This window comes from Dermacentor andersoni, chromosome 1, assembly GCF_023375885.2.
Source record: "Dermacentor andersoni chromosome 1, qqDerAnde1_hic_scaffold, whole genome shotgun sequence".
In the NCBI taxonomy this organism is placed as follows: Eukaryota; Metazoa; Arthropoda; class Arachnida; order Ixodida; family Ixodidae; genus Dermacentor; species Dermacentor andersoni.
Genome location: NC_092814.1, coordinates 240,286,635 through 240,306,082, shown reverse-complemented (window position 1 = coordinate 240,306,082; position 19,448 = coordinate 240,286,635). Strand labels below are relative to the sequence as shown.

At 43.6% G+C, this 19,448-nt stretch overlaps 1 protein-coding gene across 2 annotated transcripts in view; it reads left to right on the top strand.

Annotated features, from left to right (window-relative positions):
* The window catches only part of TM9SF3 (transmembrane 9 superfamily protein member 3), a 121,650-nt gene that overhangs the window by 37,252 nt on the left and 64,950 nt on the right, over positions 1–19,448 (top strand). For both annotated transcript variants that reach the window (XM_055063544.2, XM_050196183.3), the window contains exon 7: positions 17,197–17,363. In XM_055063544.2, the coding sequence (XP_054919519.1) occupies positions 17,197–17,363 (167 nt within the window). The remainder of the gene's footprint in view (positions 1–17,196; positions 17,364–19,448) is intronic.

Below are 19,448 nucleotides of genomic sequence, written 5' to 3'. Positions count from 1 at the left end.
CTGAAAAAGGTGTTCATTATTCTCAGCTTATTCATTTCTGCGAATTCTACCAGCATCTCTCCTCTAGCTTTTCGAGAATCGACGTCGTAGTTGCCAATTGCCTGTTCACCTACCTGCTTTTTCCCTACTTTTGCATTAAAGTCACCCATTACTACTGTATACTGAGTTTGCACTTTTCTCATCACTAATTCAACATCTTCATAAAACTGATCTACTTCCTCATCGTCGTGACTGGATGTTGCAGCGTAGGCTTGTACTACCTTTATTCTATACTTCTTACTGAGTTTGATTATGACTACTGCTACCCTCTCGTTAATGCTATAGAATTTGTCAATGTTGCCCGCTATGTCCTTATGGATTAGGAATCCTACCCCGCATTGCTTCTTAGCAGGGAGACCTCTGTAGCAGAGGACATGGCTGTTATTTAGCAATGTGTAAGCCTCACCGATTCTTCTAATCTCACTAAGGCCAATAATATCCCAAACAATGTCTGATATTTCCTCAAAGAGTCCTGCTAAGCTAGCCTCACTCAAGAGGGTTCGGATGTTAAACGTTACAAGGGTCAGTTTCCATTGGCGGCCTGTCCGGACCCAGAGATTCTTGGCACCCTCTGCTGCGTTACAGGTCAGTCCGCCGCCTTGGTCAGGTGCTCCGCAGCTGCTGAGGACTGAGGGCCATTGGTTAATTGTAGATATCATTAGGGAGGTTGTGGCCAAATACTGCACCAGGGAGGCCAATTCCTGTTCTTAACTGTACTGGTTAAAAAGCATTGGGTTTGTACAAATGAGTTTCAAATAAAATAATGGATGACTGAAAATACTGCCATTTTCATGTCAAGACTGCCAAATTTTTACTGCTGTTTGGCTTGAGGGATTTACCTTGTTTATACTTCCATGACCTTTCATTTGTGAGCCCCTCACTTTGCTTATGTGAAAGGCTATGACTGCTAGGATGTGCTTGGTTGTTGTACAATTTCATTTTTGGTTATGTGCCACCATGTGAATTGTCAAATGTAAGTGCATGTGTATACATAGAATACGAAATGCTTTGTATATATAGACAAAGTGTAGATTGTGGGTTCTCAAAGTAGGTTCTGTGAAATCCGGAGGTTCTGCAGGCCCCTCCTTGGGGTTCCGTGAGCCCCGGATAAGTTTTCCCTGGTTTCGTGCTCGCCAACTTGCTAAGACAGCGAACACAAGGTGTGCTGGATCCAAGGAATCCCCATTTCCCATGCCCATGTGTCCAAAAGCACATCACGGTGCATAACAAACGTGTGAGCTGCGCGATAAATCTGCCAGCAGCTTGTAGCCACTCTGCCTCCGAAATCGGGCAGCACGCCCTAAGCTTTTGCACTTGAACCTCAGAGGCCGTAATTTACCCCCGTGCGCATTTCTCCTGTTTGTAGATAGGTGCTGCAATGTAGGTTTGTTGGTATGGCATCATGGAGTACGTTTGTAGTGCATATATAGATGAGGACACAAGAAGGCACATGAAAGACACGGACACTGTGCTAACTTCCAACGATAATCTAACAGACGTTACTTGCAGAATGCTGACATTGGTAGTTTCAGCTCATGCACAGAAATTCTAATTCTTTGACACTACCGTATAGTAAAGCAATGAAGGGGGCTAGTTGGTGAACGTTCATGGTTATATTGCGCTTAGTTTTACACTGACGATATTAAGTGAAGGACAGGGACAGGACGTACGTAGCGCAACACCGTATAGACATGTGTAAGGGCTGCACCCCCTACTTGGCAGCCCAACATAATGGGAAATTAAACGGAGAAGCAATTGTGTTTGGTACCCCGATGCCACGAGCACGCATCGGCGAATTTTCGCTCGCTGCTTACTTCAGCATGGCCACTACTAGATGGTGAGAGCTGCACGTTGATGTATGAGGCTAAGGTACATCCGGCGACCTGGGATGTGCACAAGTCAAGACTGTGCTAGCACCATTTTGACGAAAAGGTTTGGCCCCTTGTAATGGCCACATCTCACCAAAATTATGAAAAAGAAAGTGCGGTCCTTACACGAGTCTATATGGTAATAGAAGTCTTGCTAATGCATGCATCACCTTCCCTGGTATGCAATCTGCTTCTATAAGATGAGTTAACTCGCACTAGTTTCTGCCTAGAATGATAGCATTTTCAAAGCAAGGACTGCAGCCACATTTTTGGCACAATGAAGAGACGAGAAACCATCTGGTGTCGTTTCTTTTACTTTGTTACAGTATTCACACAGTTTGTCATTCGGGCATCTGCCAGTGTGGCCGACGTAGCCTTTCCCGCAACTTAGTGGAATGCATTATATAATGCCTGCACGGCATTCAACATTCGTGTTAGTTTGCTTTTTTTCACATATTGCTTTTGCGACTTTTTCTGGATTGGTTTCTGGAACGCTGCAAGTGTGGTCATCGTCGGGGTCGCTGATGATGGCGCCGGAAAAGCGGGCATGTGCAAAGCAGTTGGTGACCTTCGAAGGTGCGAGTTCTTTCCATGAAAAGTTCAGCAAATGAATCGCACCAAGCAAACCAGTGTTGTACCTCTTGCTGGCATCATACGCTGTGAGCATGCGCTGTAAAAGAGCCTTGTGGTACAGCTTCCAGGTGGTCTCAATGATGCTCTGATCCATCGGTTGCAGTACCGCGGTTGTGTTTGCAGGTAAAAGTTCCACAGCGTTTGCCTTGAGGTTGTCGATCTTCCCGTGGCTCAGACAATTGTCAATTATGAAAAGCACTTGCTGATTCTTTTGCATCGAACCGTCTATCCAGAAGGTGCACGTAGTCGTCAAAAATAGCAGCAGTCACCCATGGTCGCTTGTTACTTCTGTAGATGCGTTCCTTGGGAATAGTTGCATTTTGGAAGCACCGCGGCTTCTCTGCCTTCTCCAGTATCAACAAGGGAAGCTTGTCCTTGCCTGTTGCATTGGCACCAAACGGCACCGTGACATGTTACTTGCTCTGTTTTCCTCCGGATGAGCATCCGCCAGTGGTAGTGAATGTGCGATTCGGTAGCATCTTGTAGAATAATGCAGCCTCATTGAGGTTGTAGATGTCTGTGTCTTAATACTTTTCAAGTAGAGCTTGGAGCTGATGTTGGCACCATACGTCTTCAGTGTCACGATTTATGACTGCGCTTTCCCGAACGATTGACTTAGAGGTAACACCGTGTCGTTTCTTGAACCACTCAAGCCAGCCATTGCTGCATTTGAAATCTTTATGGCCCGTGTGGAGGGCGAGAGCTTCAGATTTTGCAGTAAGTGCAGGTCCACGTATGGGGAGACTTGCACTCCTGGCATTCTTCAGCCACTGTAGAAGTGCACCTTCCACTTCGGGGTATTTCAAATCGCGATTCCTCTTTCTCTTCGCCGAGCAGCTCTTTTCAAAGCCATTCAGCACAGCTTCCTTGTTTTTCAATACAATTGATAAAGTAGGCGGCGGTATGCTGAATTTCTTTACAATGTCAGTTTTCTGCCGGCCGCCTTTTTGCACTTGTTTTATCAGCAGAACTTTCTGCTCCAAAGTCAGACACTGTCGCCCGGAGACTGATGGAGCCATTTATCACTGTAGACCACAAAAGCACACGCAAGGCACGCCTAATGAAGCACTCCGAATGAGACACAATCGCATGGCCTGCAGCATGGATCCAAACGCATGCGCCGTCGGCACCAAAGTGACTGATCGCGGCGGGTGACACAGAAGGCAGAAGCTTCAAAATGTCGTCCGGGCATCTTGCTTTCTTCGTCAGTGCGCTCTGGTGATGGCGACGGTTGCAATGGTGGGCTTGTAATCGGCTTCATGTGTAGCAGAAGAAAGGTGATCGGAGTTGTGGAGACCAAGAAGCAGGAACCGTGAAAGAGCACCCGTTGGTGAAAGATTGTGCTCGGGAGGGCAGGCCTGAAGAGGGCAGCTTTGGAGGAGCAGTGACATCGAAACTGGCAGCGAGGAGGTGAGGAGTTGACATGAAGGCGAGCGAGAGGAGTGACTGGCGTCCAAACGACTTGCAGACCGGAGAGCGAATGAGTAGAGGAAGGCAGTGGGGCCACTTTTATAGGGTGGGTGTGGAGGTCACGGATAGCTACGAGAGTATTGCGCTGGAAAGTGCCGCATATGCCGTGCCTCGAGTGTGAGGTTGTGCTTGTTGTGCGCAAAAAACAATTCGCTGCTCTTTGTGGGTAAGCACCGCGATCATGAAAACTGAACGGTTTTGCAGTAGGGGCTTTGCATGATCACTGGGCAGTTTTTTCTCGAGGTGTGCAGCTGTGAAGTTAGAAAAACAAGTTTTTCGCCACACCGTTGTTGCCGACACTGTGCTTATTTTATGGTTTGAGTGTCGGTGTTCACGCACTGTCACGTCCGTGCCATTGATAAATGTCTAGGAACAAAATTCAGTGACCCTACCACACATTTAGACCATTTGTCTAAAGTCGGGTGGCGCGAATCGAGCATGATCAGCTCGAAAAAATCTCCGGGGAAACACCAGCTTGCGTTGACCCTCCATGTTGACAGTCCGACTCGCTGCTGGGGATGCTTGGATTTTTCATGTTTTCGAAAAGTTATTGGTCGATTTGCCCCGTCAATAGTGCAATGAAGCTAGGGACGGTGTTATTGTGATGCAGGTCAATTATGGTGAGCAGCAAGCAAATTTCTAGACAGACTTCCCCAGAGTCGTCTTCCCAATTTGTTAACGTAGCTCCTTGCGTTGAACATGGCCCTTACAATTGAAGGGACACTTCTTTTGTGCTTTTCGGCACATTTCAGCGCCAGAAGTGCTCTTTAGAGCGGTGAAACTTTGCTCATTGAGCGCACCCCACGGAATACTATGGCGCAAGTCTGCCCGCGGTCTTTTGGCCACTTTTCTGCATCCAAGAGATTGTGGTTTTCTGGCATTGCAAAGCGTCGGGAAAACTTTATTTTCATGTGGATTCAATCACGGGGGACACCAGCGATACGATCGCAACTGAGATTAATGGTTCGTGCGTGCTGCACCATGGAATTTCACGGCATTCGTTCGCTCTGCAGTAAGCAGCTGGGAGCACTTGGTACTCGCTTGGTATCCGTTACTAGGCGGTCATTGGTTGTGGGTTTGGTACTTTTGTGGCCTGTTCTGTGCTTGCATGAGACTAATTCGTTGACAGTATCAATTTGACACTGCATGCGCAAAAAGAGCGGCGGCGATGGTGCCTCCGCTCGCCACTTCGCTCGAAGCAGGTCATGCTCTTCGTGCGCTTTGAGTAATCCGGCTTAAAATGCATGCATTTGGGTCGGTACCGGAAGAAATTTTGAATAAAGCGATCTTGTTATAACGAGGGATTACTGTATATCTAACGTAATTTTAAGGCTTTTGTGTGGTTGATGCGCAGTTGTAATGCCAGATCCTTGATTTCCAAGACTTTCGCAGAATAGTGGCATGCCGCAGTAGTTTCCAAAGTTTATGCTTCAGTCCAACTAGAATGCTTTGCTCTCTTGTGTAGGATACAGTCATGTCCCACTGGTAGTAAAATATACCATACACTCTTGAAATAAAATATGACAGCCACATTTGCAGTTCCAGAATGACAGGCGATCGGAATCGGGTGCTGTTTTGAAAGAGCCATACGACGCTGCATTCTGTTATTTAGATACGACATCACATTCCGTTCTTCTAATGGAAGGTTGCAGCTAGGTGTAGAAATGCACTGGGAACAAAAACGACACCGAAAATCTGATTTTCTGACCAAAGAACTGCCGAATTGTAACTGCCGAATTGTAACTGCCGATGTCAGCTTCAGTGCGGTTAATTTTTGAGCGTTCTTAATGGTGAGTCCATATATAACGAACTACTGATATAACGACCACTTCTCACTGAACTATAGAGTTTGTTATAAACAGGTTCGACTGCACTATCCTTTCTGCTATCCTCTCTCCCTGTCCCTTACTTCCATGCCCTTATGCTGTCTGCTGTTCAGGTGTCAGCAGACTCAGCTGGACAGTGCAGCCAGCAGTAACATTCTTCTTCATTTTTCTAACCCGCACCCTTAATTCATGATCAACCAGTCACTACTACCGCTACATTTTCCTTCAGGATTATATGCTGGCATTTGATCTTGCGTAGAGCATTATTTCTCCATCTCAATTAAAAAGAACAGTTAATTTCTACTATGCTTTGCCTTTCTTCATTGTTTGCTTCATGTGGTTCAGTGATGTTCAGTAAAGTGGAAAGTTGGGCTAGTTGGTGAGTGATCATCATACCTTGCTGGTGAAGCAGCGCACTGACACGGACACAGTGAAGAAAAAATCGCAGCGAGTGTCGTCTTTTCCTGTTTGTCTTCACTGTGTCCGTGTCAGTGCGCTGCTTCACCAGCAAGGTATGATGGTTCAGTGATGCTACCGCTGTGCCAGTTTTTCTAATCTGCACCGAGAGGAGACTCTGCTACATCCTGCTACATTTCAGCAAAATATTGTTGAGGTGGAGACAAGCATGAGTGTTGTTTATGCAAGGCGAATGTGAAGCCACCAGCTGACACTGGAACATGGCGGTCAAAGTGCCCCAGCAACAACACTTCTTCGTCATCGTCTCTTGTCTGTACGTCCTGTTTTGCATTGCGATGCTACGCCACCGGGGTTGGAGCGCCGACTCGGCGCAAGTGATTATGGCTCGGGAAAGGCATGCACGTAGGGCTTTAAACGAGAGACATGAACAACATCGGTTCTGGCACTGGCAAAATCGCGCTGGCACTGAGCCAGACCTCCGCACTCTTGTATGACCAATGTAAAACAATGACCGAAGTTTCGGATGCTGTATGGTGTCTTGCATGGACACATTGGTGCAGACATGGCGGCCGTGAACAGCCTTTCTGCCATTCAGTTTTTCGCCTATCCCCTACTTTTCTTAGCGTGGCGATTTCACGGCGTAAAAATGGTGTACAGCCACTCCCAAGATTTTAACCGCCTCGGCACCAAACAGCAACTTTAGCCGCTGGATACTGAGAAAGCGCCGCGGGTTAAACCTTTCTGTATCGCGTACGGCCATGACAAAAATTCACTGCCAGCTGATGTGGTGGCGGGCAGGTCATCGCACCGAGATGGCCTGCAATATGTTGTTCGAACCAGTAAACCGCTTCATTGATTAGACTTGAGATCATGGTCTTGACTGGTGACCGGAAGCCGAGATTGGGTCCGGGGGCAACTACTGCGAGCATTTTGTGAAGTTTGTTTTTGCGCTTACAGGACGGAATGGCGAAAGCTCGTGTTTAAGCAGAAAGCTCCAAACTGAATTCGCTGATCACAGCCTCATCTGACAGTATTACATGTGCACAGTCAAAGGTCACACGTGTATATCTGCACTTCACGACGGTGCGCGACGCACATCGAGCTGCGTTACAAGCGAAAGCGAACCACTCCGGCAGTGTTGACCAACGCATTATTTTAATTAGATGGTTGTCAATAAATCACAGCAGAAGGAAAAATAAGTACAAATATTATCTTACAAACAAAATCGTATCTTTAAAGATACGATTATAAAAGCAAGAACATGCTGAAGATTTTCAAAACTCTTCTGAATTCTGCTTGTAGCACGTCCAAATGCTTCTGTGCTTTTTTAAGCACATCTTGGGACACCACCGCTTCTTCGCAATCCACAGTAAGGACTGCAATAAAAAGAAAAAGGTGTGGGGGCGGCGGTCATTTATAGTGTTTGAATTTATGAACCAGTGACCACTTACTGCTTTCACATGCATTGTCTGCTGTAAAAGCTCCATATAATATAGTTTGCAATCGCTTTCATAAACCTGCTGCAAAAGTGCGTTCCATGCTCCAAAATGGGTTGGGCCAGTAGCATCACTGTGTGGTTGTAACTAAAAAGAAAAATTGAGCCTCTCAGTTCGCCTCATCCTTCTTCCTATGTCATTACTGTGCTCTGCATGACTTGCACTGTTTATATCTGCTCTGTGAAAAGGCTTTTGTTAACCAGCGATTTGCATTGCTATTATAGAAGCTGTAAAATATGAATCCAGAAGCTGTAAGAAGCTAAATACTTTAGAACACATCTAATGTTTTTGCATGAGACTGCAGGTTTAGAACACAGTAGCTGGCGAAAAGTACATGTGTTTTGCCACATATTAAAACACACACAAAAGAAAGACACATAAACGACAGCACAGGCGTCTTGCGTGTCTTGCTTTTGTTTGTGTAAAAATTTATGGCAAAAAACGTGTCTTTCAGCAAGCACGAACTAGGCCAACAAACAGTTCTGATGTACTACATGAACATGCTGTTAGCATTATAGGGCCTGTCTTCAGGAACATAATATCCAGGAAAACCGATTAGGAATCTATTAGTGCGGGTATGCTTTATACACCCTCTTTACCCATTGCTCTATGCCAGAAATGCAAATAATTTATTTAACCTAATTGTTTTTAACAAATCCTTTTTTCTTTCACTAATGGAAACTCCATATTGCCGCGCCTGTCCAGCGAATCGACGATGCGTGGCAGTGGGTAGACATCTTCATGAGCTCGTTTAATTGGTGGTAATCCATGTAGAATCACGAAGTGTCCTAATAAGACCCTCGCAGACTTGCTATGCATTTACGTCAATGGGGAACATAAGAACTGGGGTCAGATTTTGCCTTACGGAACCTTCGCCTACAATACCGCATGACAAGAAACTACTCGAATGACACTGTTCAGCTTAGTCCATGGTCGCGAAGCCGCGACGACGTTGGATGCCATGCTGCAGCACGAGTTTTACGACATACCTACTGACATTGAAGAACTTACTCGGCGCGCTGAAGCCAGACAGCTTGCCTGCAGACGTATCTGCCTTCAGCAAGACCAAGATGCAAAACGATACGATCTTCTACACAGGTCCATTTTTTACACTCCTGGTGAGAAACTATGGGTCTGGATACTTATACGCCGTCATGGACTTTCCGAAAAGCTACAAAGATGGTACTTTGGGCCGTACAGTGTGATCCGCTGCCTGAACGTGAATTACGAGGTCGTTCCTGACAGTGACATTTGCTCCAGTCGCCGCAAGCACTCACCCGAAGTGGTGCATGTGGTATGGATGAAGCCGTTGTACATTGCCCTCATAAGCTTAAATTGTGCATCGGGATGATACTTCCTTTGGAGGGACACAAATGCCGTGCCTGTACTGCGATGAAGTAGCGGACAATGCGAATATGCATGAACGTTTTTTATGAAGGTGCAGTGAAGAAGTTGCGGTTGCACTCAGTATGAAAAAAGCAACGTGCCGCTGTACCTTCTGAATAGGGCTCTACGACCCCTGTTTTTGACGTTGCGCCACGTTTCTGTTATGGTTATGATTGGCTGTAGTGGACAACCCACGTGGCCTGAATATTTTTCGTTGTCTTCAGGCATCTAGTGCACTCAACATTTGTACATTAAAGAGATGCAGTATAGTAGCTCACAGTAACTGGCCATTACACAGATGGTTTGGGGGATAGTGGAGCTGTGTTAATTGACATGTGTGGGCTGCGTTTACAGTAAAGGCGATAAGGGAACAGATGCACCAAATTGCACCAAGAGCAGTTCTCTGCACTATCCTGTTCCAAAACGCCATTTTAGCTGAAAATTGTGCCGAACCTGCGCCAAAGAAAGCACAAGAGCCAAGGCCTTGTTCCGTTGATGCTGCATTGCTAGAAAAACTGAAACCAAGAGCTAAAGCATGCTATCATTATCCTGGTAGTCAATGGACCTGCCATAGCTGACAGATACAGCCGATGGTGTTGTCTCTCCATTTGCTGTTTTCATCAGTTCTTGCTCATTTGTTGCATTTTGCTTCAGCGTAGGTTGCAGTGTGCTGCCACTGTGCAGCTTTTATTTGTGTCATTTGTGCTGCACTCGGGTGCTCCTTGTACTAGCGTGGCACAGAGCTCACTCAAGTAGGCTGCTGGATCAAAAAGAAACCTTCGGTAATACCCAGTTACGCATTGTTTAGCATAGTTTTTGATGCGGTCAACTTTATAAATAACTCTAAATATCCGTGCTCAACTGCTGACACATAATTTGCATATTAGGGGACCTTTCTTGCAACCCTACACGATCAGAAGAGCAGATTCTCATAGCTGTAATTTAAACAGGCGTTGTAACTAACTTCTGTTTAGTGGTGCACTTCCAAAGGCGTCGTCTTACTTACATGCCCTTATTACACAATGTTTTTCTTGTTTATATTTATCTTGCTTGCTTAAAGTGCCGCGTATGTGCAAACGCCTGTTGCATGTCAAATTGGTAGAAGCAACTTTATACCCCGATATGCGCGCAGGGTAAGTAGTCAATTACAGATAACAGAAAAGTAATTTTCATTTCATAAGCCTGATTGATGCACATAAAGCCTACTTCGTTATGTTTATTGACTATTTCAGTTAAAATTGAGACCATCTGGTATATAGATGTATGTTCGCCACTGCGCCAAAAATGCTTTTTGCTACGCCAAATCTGCGTTCTGCCTGCGTCAGGATGTGCACCAGAAGGTCAAATGGCTGTTCCACCACTGAGTAAAGGCAATCGCTAAGCCTATAGCTTGCATCATGTAGGATTGTAAGGAATTAGTAATGGAGGGCAGCCTCTCAAAAGAAGATCCTGTTAGGTGTTGCTGAATAAAAATGACACCCAATGTTGCCTTGAAATGTAGCCAGGAAATAGCCAAATACAAAATGTACACTTAGCACACTGAACTTATGTTTTCCTTGTTTAGCCTTTTTGAAAAAGCTTGTGCCTTCAGACTTGCACCTGTACAAAATCGGGTCTTTAATTAGTTGCACACAACTGATTTAACCTGTCTGCAATCTGACTTCACGTGGATGCATCTGTAGATCATCTCTGTTGCCTCGGCATGGAGGTACGAGTGGTGAAAAAAGAGTGAGTGCCGCAGGAAAGGAAAGGGGAGAAATTGTCAGGTGTCTGAAAGATTTGAAATGAATTCAAAATTGAAATTCAAAAATTCATTTTAGTATTGGAATGAATTAGGCTCGGAGCAACATATCTGATGTAGAAAATATGTTGTAACAATCTTTGTCTTTATGTTAAAAAAAAAGTTCATAAACACTTTGTGTATAGTTGGTGAATGGATTGAAAAACGTGCATTAACAATGCCAATTTCGTGGTCAACGACACACGAAATGTATCATCTAACATACTTCTTGACTACACATGAATGGAATGTTACTGCTGATGTATCTGCAGATGATAACTGCTTTCAGATGGCTAAAAACTTATTGCGCAGGGAGTTTATTCAATGGAAGTCTTGTATATCTCATTGTTATGCAACAGTCACATTTGAGTGCAAGTGAGATGTGCGTTGTGTAAGCATGAGCCTTGCTAGCTGCTGCACTTGGCGATTAATGCAATGTTATATACTGTAATGCAGAATACTCTCATAGGACTTCATGAACACTGCTAGAAGCATAACAAGACAAGAAATTGTTGGTTTAAGTAGCTGAAAGTATTTTGCAGAAGTAAACTTGTAGTTTCTTGCTAGATTTTTCAAAAGTAGTTTATTTAGCTATTTGTAGCTAAAACAGTTCTGATCGACAAGTTTGAAAGGGGCTAGATTTGGCTACATATGGTGAAATTGGCAACATTGGATTTTGTGTGCATGTTCATGATACGTGCTCCTATCCACAACTAAATTTATTTGTGCCTACATCTTTTGTGCATTTGTTGCTGGTGCATCTCGGGAGTTGGGATCCTTGTTTTGGGGAAGAGCTTGACATGGAAAAGTTACTCCTCTGCTTTTCTCCCTATCTACTCCTCTTTTCTGTCAAAGTAATACTGCAGTGCTATCTATGTAAGGGTTACAGGTTACACATTATCTCAGTTTATTAATTTAATCTTTTAGCTGGTCTTTTCACAAGTTCTATGCATCAAGGGCCTCAAACGTTCGTCAGTGCTGTTGTAAAGTCCTTATTTGCAGAGTTTCATAGCTTATTAGAATCAGAGACTTGGCAGTCACATGTCTAGCCATATTTGTAAATGTGGATAGAAATTTTCATGGCAACTTCAAGTAATTGGGAAAGTATCTTTAAAGGGGTCCTGAACCACCCCACAGGCTTGGTGAAAAAACATAGCCCACAGATAGCATACGCTGCTGTTAACACCACAGCCAAGTTTTGCAATTGTGCATGATGTGTCGAGGTGGCAAGCAGAGCACGAAGTTAGTTTTCTCCCAAATGCTCTGTTTTCAACAGAAGTCTGCTCCTTACTTTTTTCTATAGCAGATTCCCATACTCAGCTGGTGTTGGCCAATAGCCGACATCAATCAAGAAGGGTGTTTGGATCAGTGTGCTTCGGTGTCGTAGCCGTCAGGTCTCCCCAGTTTCAACTTGTTTTGAGCACTCGGCTAGCCTTGAACCATGCGAAACTTAAGGTCAGACCGCACACACGATTGCCAGTGCGCTGTCACTCCTGGCCGCTCCTGGTTAGACGCCTTGGCAGACTTCGCTTATTAAGCTATTGACAGTGCTTCAAAACGCGCAAGTTGGATGTGACTACTATCCGTTCGTCAAGCTGGTGCAGGACAAAGCCTGTCCACATCATGTAGCACAGCCAGACTGGTGTATATGTGTGCGAGCACACACTCAAGCCTTGTCGTGCATGAAGCAAATGCTGTGCATAGGCACTACAGTTGCAGTAGCTGTGGTCTGCTACGCAGCATAAATATTGTGGCCACCGCATGGTGCCGCGATGAGTCCGCTGGCTGAGCACACTGCGGCTCGCTGAGAACAACCGCGTTTGGCTTATGTTCAGCATGTTGTAGATGCCAAAATCAGAAGTACTGGCGTCTAAGTGAACATCCAAAATCAAATTTGAACTGCACGCCACGATAATGTTCAGTAGGCAGAGTGTTGAGGCCACGCCCCACTCTGCCATAGCCTTCACAGTGCACAGCTTTGAAGGAGCGGAAGCACTGCAAAGGGGGTGTTTGATTGCCAATAACTCTGCTTTTCCTGAACATATTGAAGTATGTATTTCTATCGGACATGGAAATGTGTGTAAATTTGTATATTCTCAGCTTCTAGAGTACTGCTTGGAATGAGAACAGTGCATGAAATGATGCAAGGGGAAAATGCCTGCCATATGTCATATGCACACGCATAGCAGGCAGTGCTGGCAAAACAGCAGTTATTAGACTGCACATTGCTTAGCAGGAAAAACACTTGATTTTGCATTCAACCAATCTGAAGGCGATAGATTGTTGTTCATAATTTGCAAGTAGCAAAGTTAAATGATTTGTAAGGGAAAGCTGAAGTTATCAAAAAGTTATGTTTCATTGATCTTAAATTTGTTGCTTCATTAACCTAACACTAAAAACGAACTGCAATGAAATTTCACTTCTAAATTGACTAAATTGGCTATAAGTGAGTAGTATATACTATTGTAGCAATCTTTGCAAAACTGTAGGGCTGGTAATTCTCCCAATATTCTTATTACAGTCAATGTCCAATTTTTTCCAACTCTGTAGGTGCCATAAAAAATTGGCTAGTCTGAAAAAATGAATGCTTGCCTTTTACTTCCTCCAATGGCTCAAATCGCTGCAGGCACATCTGAAATTGCTCTGAAGGCCTGCCAGTACACTTATTAGGTGTATTGGTGCTTTTACAGTGACAGGAGATAGTGGGTGCACACATATATAATTAAGGAATACATACTGTGTCCTTTGACAGTGGTGCCACACTCGATATGCATCACTGCAATACACAGCATACGCTTCCCCGCGTAACTCCACTGTTCACAGAAGCTAATTGTTCCAATGAGAAACGTGGCACCGAACTGCAGGAAGCTTGGCAGCAAATATCAAAGCAGCTAGGCCTAGCGTTGCCGTGGTGGTGGCTACGGCTGCAAATAGTGTACAAATGCATTTTTCTTTCTGCAGTGTATGCGCTTTCGGGTTAAGGCTGCTGTCTTTTCTATGCAGTATGTGAATGCTCAGTGAAATTGAAAGTGCAATGCAAAATTACTTGGTTACCTTTACAAAAGTAATGGTTTTGTGAAAGTGTTTCAAGAAAATGAAAAAAATTGTTAATTTGAAGACCTACACCTCAGTTGTCAAATTGTGGTTCGGCTATAACTCATGGTTTTCTACATGCGATATAAATGGTCACACATATGGCAGAAATGTGAAGAGCCATAAACAGTTTATTAACTACTCCAAGCGGTTAAAATTAATCAGGAGCCCCCTACCTCCTCTCTCTCATGCAAATGCATGTGGCATCTCTCACTCTTAGCTAGATTGTGGCTTTTGTACATAAAACCCATGAATATTTTATTTATGACAAAGGAATAGAGTAATGTATTGTTATCCCACCTTTCGTGTGAATATTTTTAGCATGGTGTTTTGTGGCTAGGTGTGGCACCTTTAGCTTTTGTTGAACAAATTCCCGCTTATAAAAAACCTTACACTTAATCTCAGATTTTATCAAGGTGACGTTATCATAGTCGAATGTCTTGCTTGTTCATATTGCAGCAAATTTCAGTTCCTATGTGAACGTGTGCAATGTGCTTATAGAAAGCTTTGTGTTAGCCTTGGTTTTATTATGCTGAAGCTGTTAGTGACTTGCCAAGTGGCAAAAGCTTCTTAACTCTTTCGTTACCACGAGAAAATGGTAGTTTTTTTATAGGCCTCAGGGAAAAAATTATTTATCACTACATATAATATGCCAGCATCATTATATATTATATATTACACCATATGTTATTTTCCAGCATATAATATTATTGTCATAATGAAATGGTCTTTCCAAAAACACGTTGCCAAACAAAAAGACTTATTAGGTAAAACATAAAAATTCCAGAAAGAGCCATCTTTGCTGCCAGTAGATAAAGACAACAGTAAAAAAACATATCTACAAAAACTTCAATATCAAAGGAAATTCAGAATGTACAGTGCTCACGGAATGAAACGCGTCAATTTAGGGCTAAGTAATGCGCATACTTTCGCTTCAACCGGCTGCAGTTCATGTCACATCGACGTAATTCTGGCGCGTACACTTACATCGGAGCCCTCGTCAACTTTGGTGACCAAATTCCTAGCGACATGACATTGTGCTCTCGCGTACTTTGCACATATGTAGGGTTGTACTAAATGCTCCGTGTCCTATTTCAATCCGTGAGCACTGTACATTTCAAAGATAAATAACCCAGGAATGGTGTATGAAGAAATAAAGGCTCAGCACACTGTCGTTCTTTGGATACAAAAAAGAAACTAAAACGTGTTCATCGCTAATGCCATGCAGTGAAGCAGTTACTAGATTTTGTGAAGCATAGGTACACTCCGCACTTTTCCCACGAGACGTCTGGTTTTTGTAAACATTGCGGTCCTCGTAACACATTTTGCAGTTCCGCCTTTTTGGCATCTTCTGAGGATGGTCCAATGAGAAATCCAAGGAACATACTTTCACCAGTTCGTCTAGAGTCATGCGCCTCTTCCAGGACCGATCGCTCTCAGCGTAGCTGGGCAACTACAAGATTATGCATCTATGCATCTGTTTGCATTTTTGCAGATTGTCTTTATCACCTCTGCAGAGAAGAAGAGTAGAAAGAAATCCCACGCTGTTGTAAACTGTCTTGTGCTGATCCGCAGTGCTGGGCCGAGATGTGCTACGGGCGGCCTTCTTGGCATGAACGGAAGTTTCTTTGCTGCCAATGACAGCACATCATAACCAAGTGAAGTAGGCACCCTAAAGATAATCAGTAGAGGTCTCGGGTTGCGCAAAAAGATTGGCAGATAAGCGTGCACAAGGAAGGAGACTGCTCAAGGCGGTAAAGGAAACTCGCCGGTGAACAGCTGCCGATGTCCCATGCTGACTCAGAACATCGTCGCCGTCAGAGCTTGAATCTGCTTTTCTGTCATCTTCAGAATCGTAACTCGAGTGCTCATCAGCAAATTGAAGTGAGTTTGCAGTATAGTTTCGTGCACAATGCTTTTTTCGCAAAGCATGCCACGCGGGACGACGGCGCAGTGACAGCGTTCCTTGCCGGGATTTTACGGAAGCGAAACCTAAACTCATGGAAACTGCAACTGGTTGGAAATGCCAGGTCCACATGTTGGACATGTGGTGAACCTTCAGAAATACACTTTGGCGGAATAAAACGACTTGGACTCCAAACCAAAGCTAGCAACTAGTGAACAGCTGGTGTCATTGTTGGTTAATTATCACTGCTCAGCACTGTCGGATGGCAAAGCCAGCAACATGATTTAATTCATGACTTGCTGGGAGCCATTTAATTGAAAAATTTTGGTGCTAGTGCAGCGTAATCGTGAGCGGCATGCTTTTTCTAGAGTGGCAGTAGGTGACAGCCACGCCTCTTTTCGCTACAACAAACATACATTAGTTCGCAAAAGGGTCCGTCAAAAATCGCAACATCGCCGGAGTGCAAAAATTTAAACTGATTCTGAAAGTACAGTGCCTGCACTAACTACTGGATGGCTTTTAAGTGGATAATAAAACAGCTCCAACATGTCAAAATTGGCGATTTGAAGCATCGATCAACGGTAATTGATTTGAATAGTCGTAACAAAAGATTTAATTTGTTTTATGTACTGATACTTGAAAAAACCATTCCATGAAAGCTGCCAAAAGGTTGTTTGCTTTGAGTGAGCTGTACTATCAGTGAACCAAGTCTATGATTTCATCCGAGTTGGCAATGAAAAGTATGGCTTCGAAAACATAAAATGGGAAAATAACCAGATATGGCCGATTTTTTTTTATTATTATGCATGTCCTGTTGGTGGGTCTTCGTTTACCACTATTATTCATATCCATGAATAGATTATATTCTAAATGTTGGATCCACATAACTTTAATCATGGTAGGTAATTAAATTCATTGACAAGAAATATAGCATTTTATGTTAATCACCGTGGTCCGAGTGCACTGTTATGTAGTATTCTTCCTTCTAAAAGTGACATCTGTCTCATTTCTTAGATCACTGCGGCTAGTGGATTAGGAAATGTGCTGCTTCAAATTTCAACATGTCTTGAACAGAACTGCTTAGAATTTGGTGTGTTTCTGCTGAGCATTTAAGTTTGCCCTCCCTCTGCAAATGGTCTATGTGTTGTATGAGTTGTACCTGTGCTGAGTGGCGTTTGTTTTATTGATTTAAAAATGCAAGACACTTCTGCCTTGTTTTATAAAATGTGTTTACTCTTCGTGCTGCACAAATAGATTGTGCTTTTACTTTTTTTTTTGTCAGGAGCGGGATCTTGGCGATGAGTATGGCTGGAAGCAGGTGCATGGTGACGTGTTCCGGCCGCCTACACACACCCTGTTGTTCTCTGCCCTGGTAGGAACAGGACACCAAATTGCTGTGGTGGTTCTGTGTGTAATACTTTTTGCCATCATGGGAGAACTTTACACTGAGTGAGTTGTATGTTTTTATTTACAAATGCTTAAAGAAAACGGATTTTAAGGGACACTAAAGACAAAAGTTAAACAAGCTTTAGGTTACTAGATTAGTGTATTACAATAGCACAATCTGCAACTGTTGCTGAGAACAGAGCTTCCTTAAGTGGGAACATGGCTTGCAAAAGTGAATTTATGTACCGCCAACTTGATTTTGATAAAAATTGGAGGATGTGTCCAGTACAATATAAGGCCAGGTGCCAAATTTTATGTTCAAGAAGAATTTTTGAAAGAGTTACTAATTTTCAAATGTTGAAGTGACTATGGTTAATTACAGAAACTATTGTTCTAAAATGACAAAAACTATTGGAGTTCTTATGCATAATATATTATTAGAAAGGCCCAAACTATGGCACTGTGCAGCTGTTTTGTTAAATTTCCAGTTTTTATTCAAAAATATTTTTATAATTGGCTGCACCAAGAATTGAAGTTGCACATTGTGGCCAAAATTTCAATTTTCATATAAAGGAATGGTGGAATCTGAAAATTTGAGTGCACATTTGCATTCTGCAAAATATTCTACCCCAGTAAGCATCCAACTGATAAGGTTTCCTTTTCTTATACAAGAATGATAGCTTTTGCAATCCCAAGCTTTTGTGAAAAAACACAAAGAAAAATGTTTGCAAAAGTTATCAAGTGAGTCATCTTATTCAAATTCTATCTATGCAACTAAAATTCTCCTGTGGCATATGTTGGGCCTTCTTCTTCAATTCGACTTTGTTCTGTGGCAATAGCTGCAAGCTTTCTTTTTTTTCCGAACCACATTTGAGCTGTCAAGTGCCCTGGCTTTTGCCCAGGACAAGCACTGCTTGGTGCTGGTGCTTCCAAGCACTACCTGGAAGAAATTGAGCGATTGCATAATTAGTGCATAGGAAAGCCAAACAGGGTCTCCAGAAGCGGAACTTCGGTTCAAGTGAAATGAGCACCAAGAGAAATGGCGTGAAATGGGGCCTGGGCGAAGCATTACGAAAAAGTTCTGGCAGCTATATAAAAAAATGAAAAGGACCATTGCTGCCATCTTTTCACATTGTGCGTGACTCTTATCACTGTGAGCATCAGTCAGTGCGCGGTATTCCTCCTCATCCCCCTGCGGCTGCATATGAGTGAACCGCGATGAGCTCACGAGTGCGGCGAAGCTGCAGGAAATCGGGACATTCTCGTTTGTGCGGAGTCATCAGCTTGTGCAAAAATGCTATTTTGAGCATTTCTAATTTTTTTGGCCCATTCTCAAGTAGTAAAGGAACCTGAAACTTCTATAATATGGAAACGCATCTTTTGGCTGAAAACAGCAATTATTTGCCCCGGGCAACTCTGGCATTTTTTTAACCATATTAGGATACTGTCATTTTCAAATTGCATTGACAGCCCTGCCACCGGTAAGGTGGTTCAATTTGCTTAGAAATTCATCAATAATTTCAAATAACCAATAAATGAGATACCGAAACCGAAACGGGTAGCTGCTTCGTGTGACGTTACAATGAGTCAATGACGTCCGATCCTACACTACCATAATGTAAACAAGCAGAATGCATGCTAAACACGCAATACACGTGGTGCTAATGGCAAAGAAGCGAGGCTCATTATTTCTCCTGACGACGCAGGGAGCTTTTACAGAGTTTCGAACTAGACAGCGACGATTTAACCAACGATTTCAGCGAAAGTGGCAGTGTAGTCTCCAACGTTGCAAGCACAGGGTGGCCAGTAGAAAGTCGAGTCGGGAACGCAACCAATCTTTAAAATTCATTTTCAGGAAAACTAAATGACTTGCAGCCATGTAGGTTGGCACGGATAATCATGCAAAAGGGAACATGTCTTCAAAATTTTATTTAGATCAGTGGAGATCAAAAAATCACCGGAGTTGCCCTTTAAAGAAGGGGGGGGGGGGGGTGGGGGGGGGGGGGGGGGGGGGGGGGGGGGGGGGGGGGGGGGCACGGGGCAAATAATTGCTGTTTTCAGCCAAAAGATGCGTTTCCATATTATAGAAGTTTCAGGTTCCTTTACTACTTGAGAATGGGCCAAAAAAATTAGAAATGCTCAAAATAG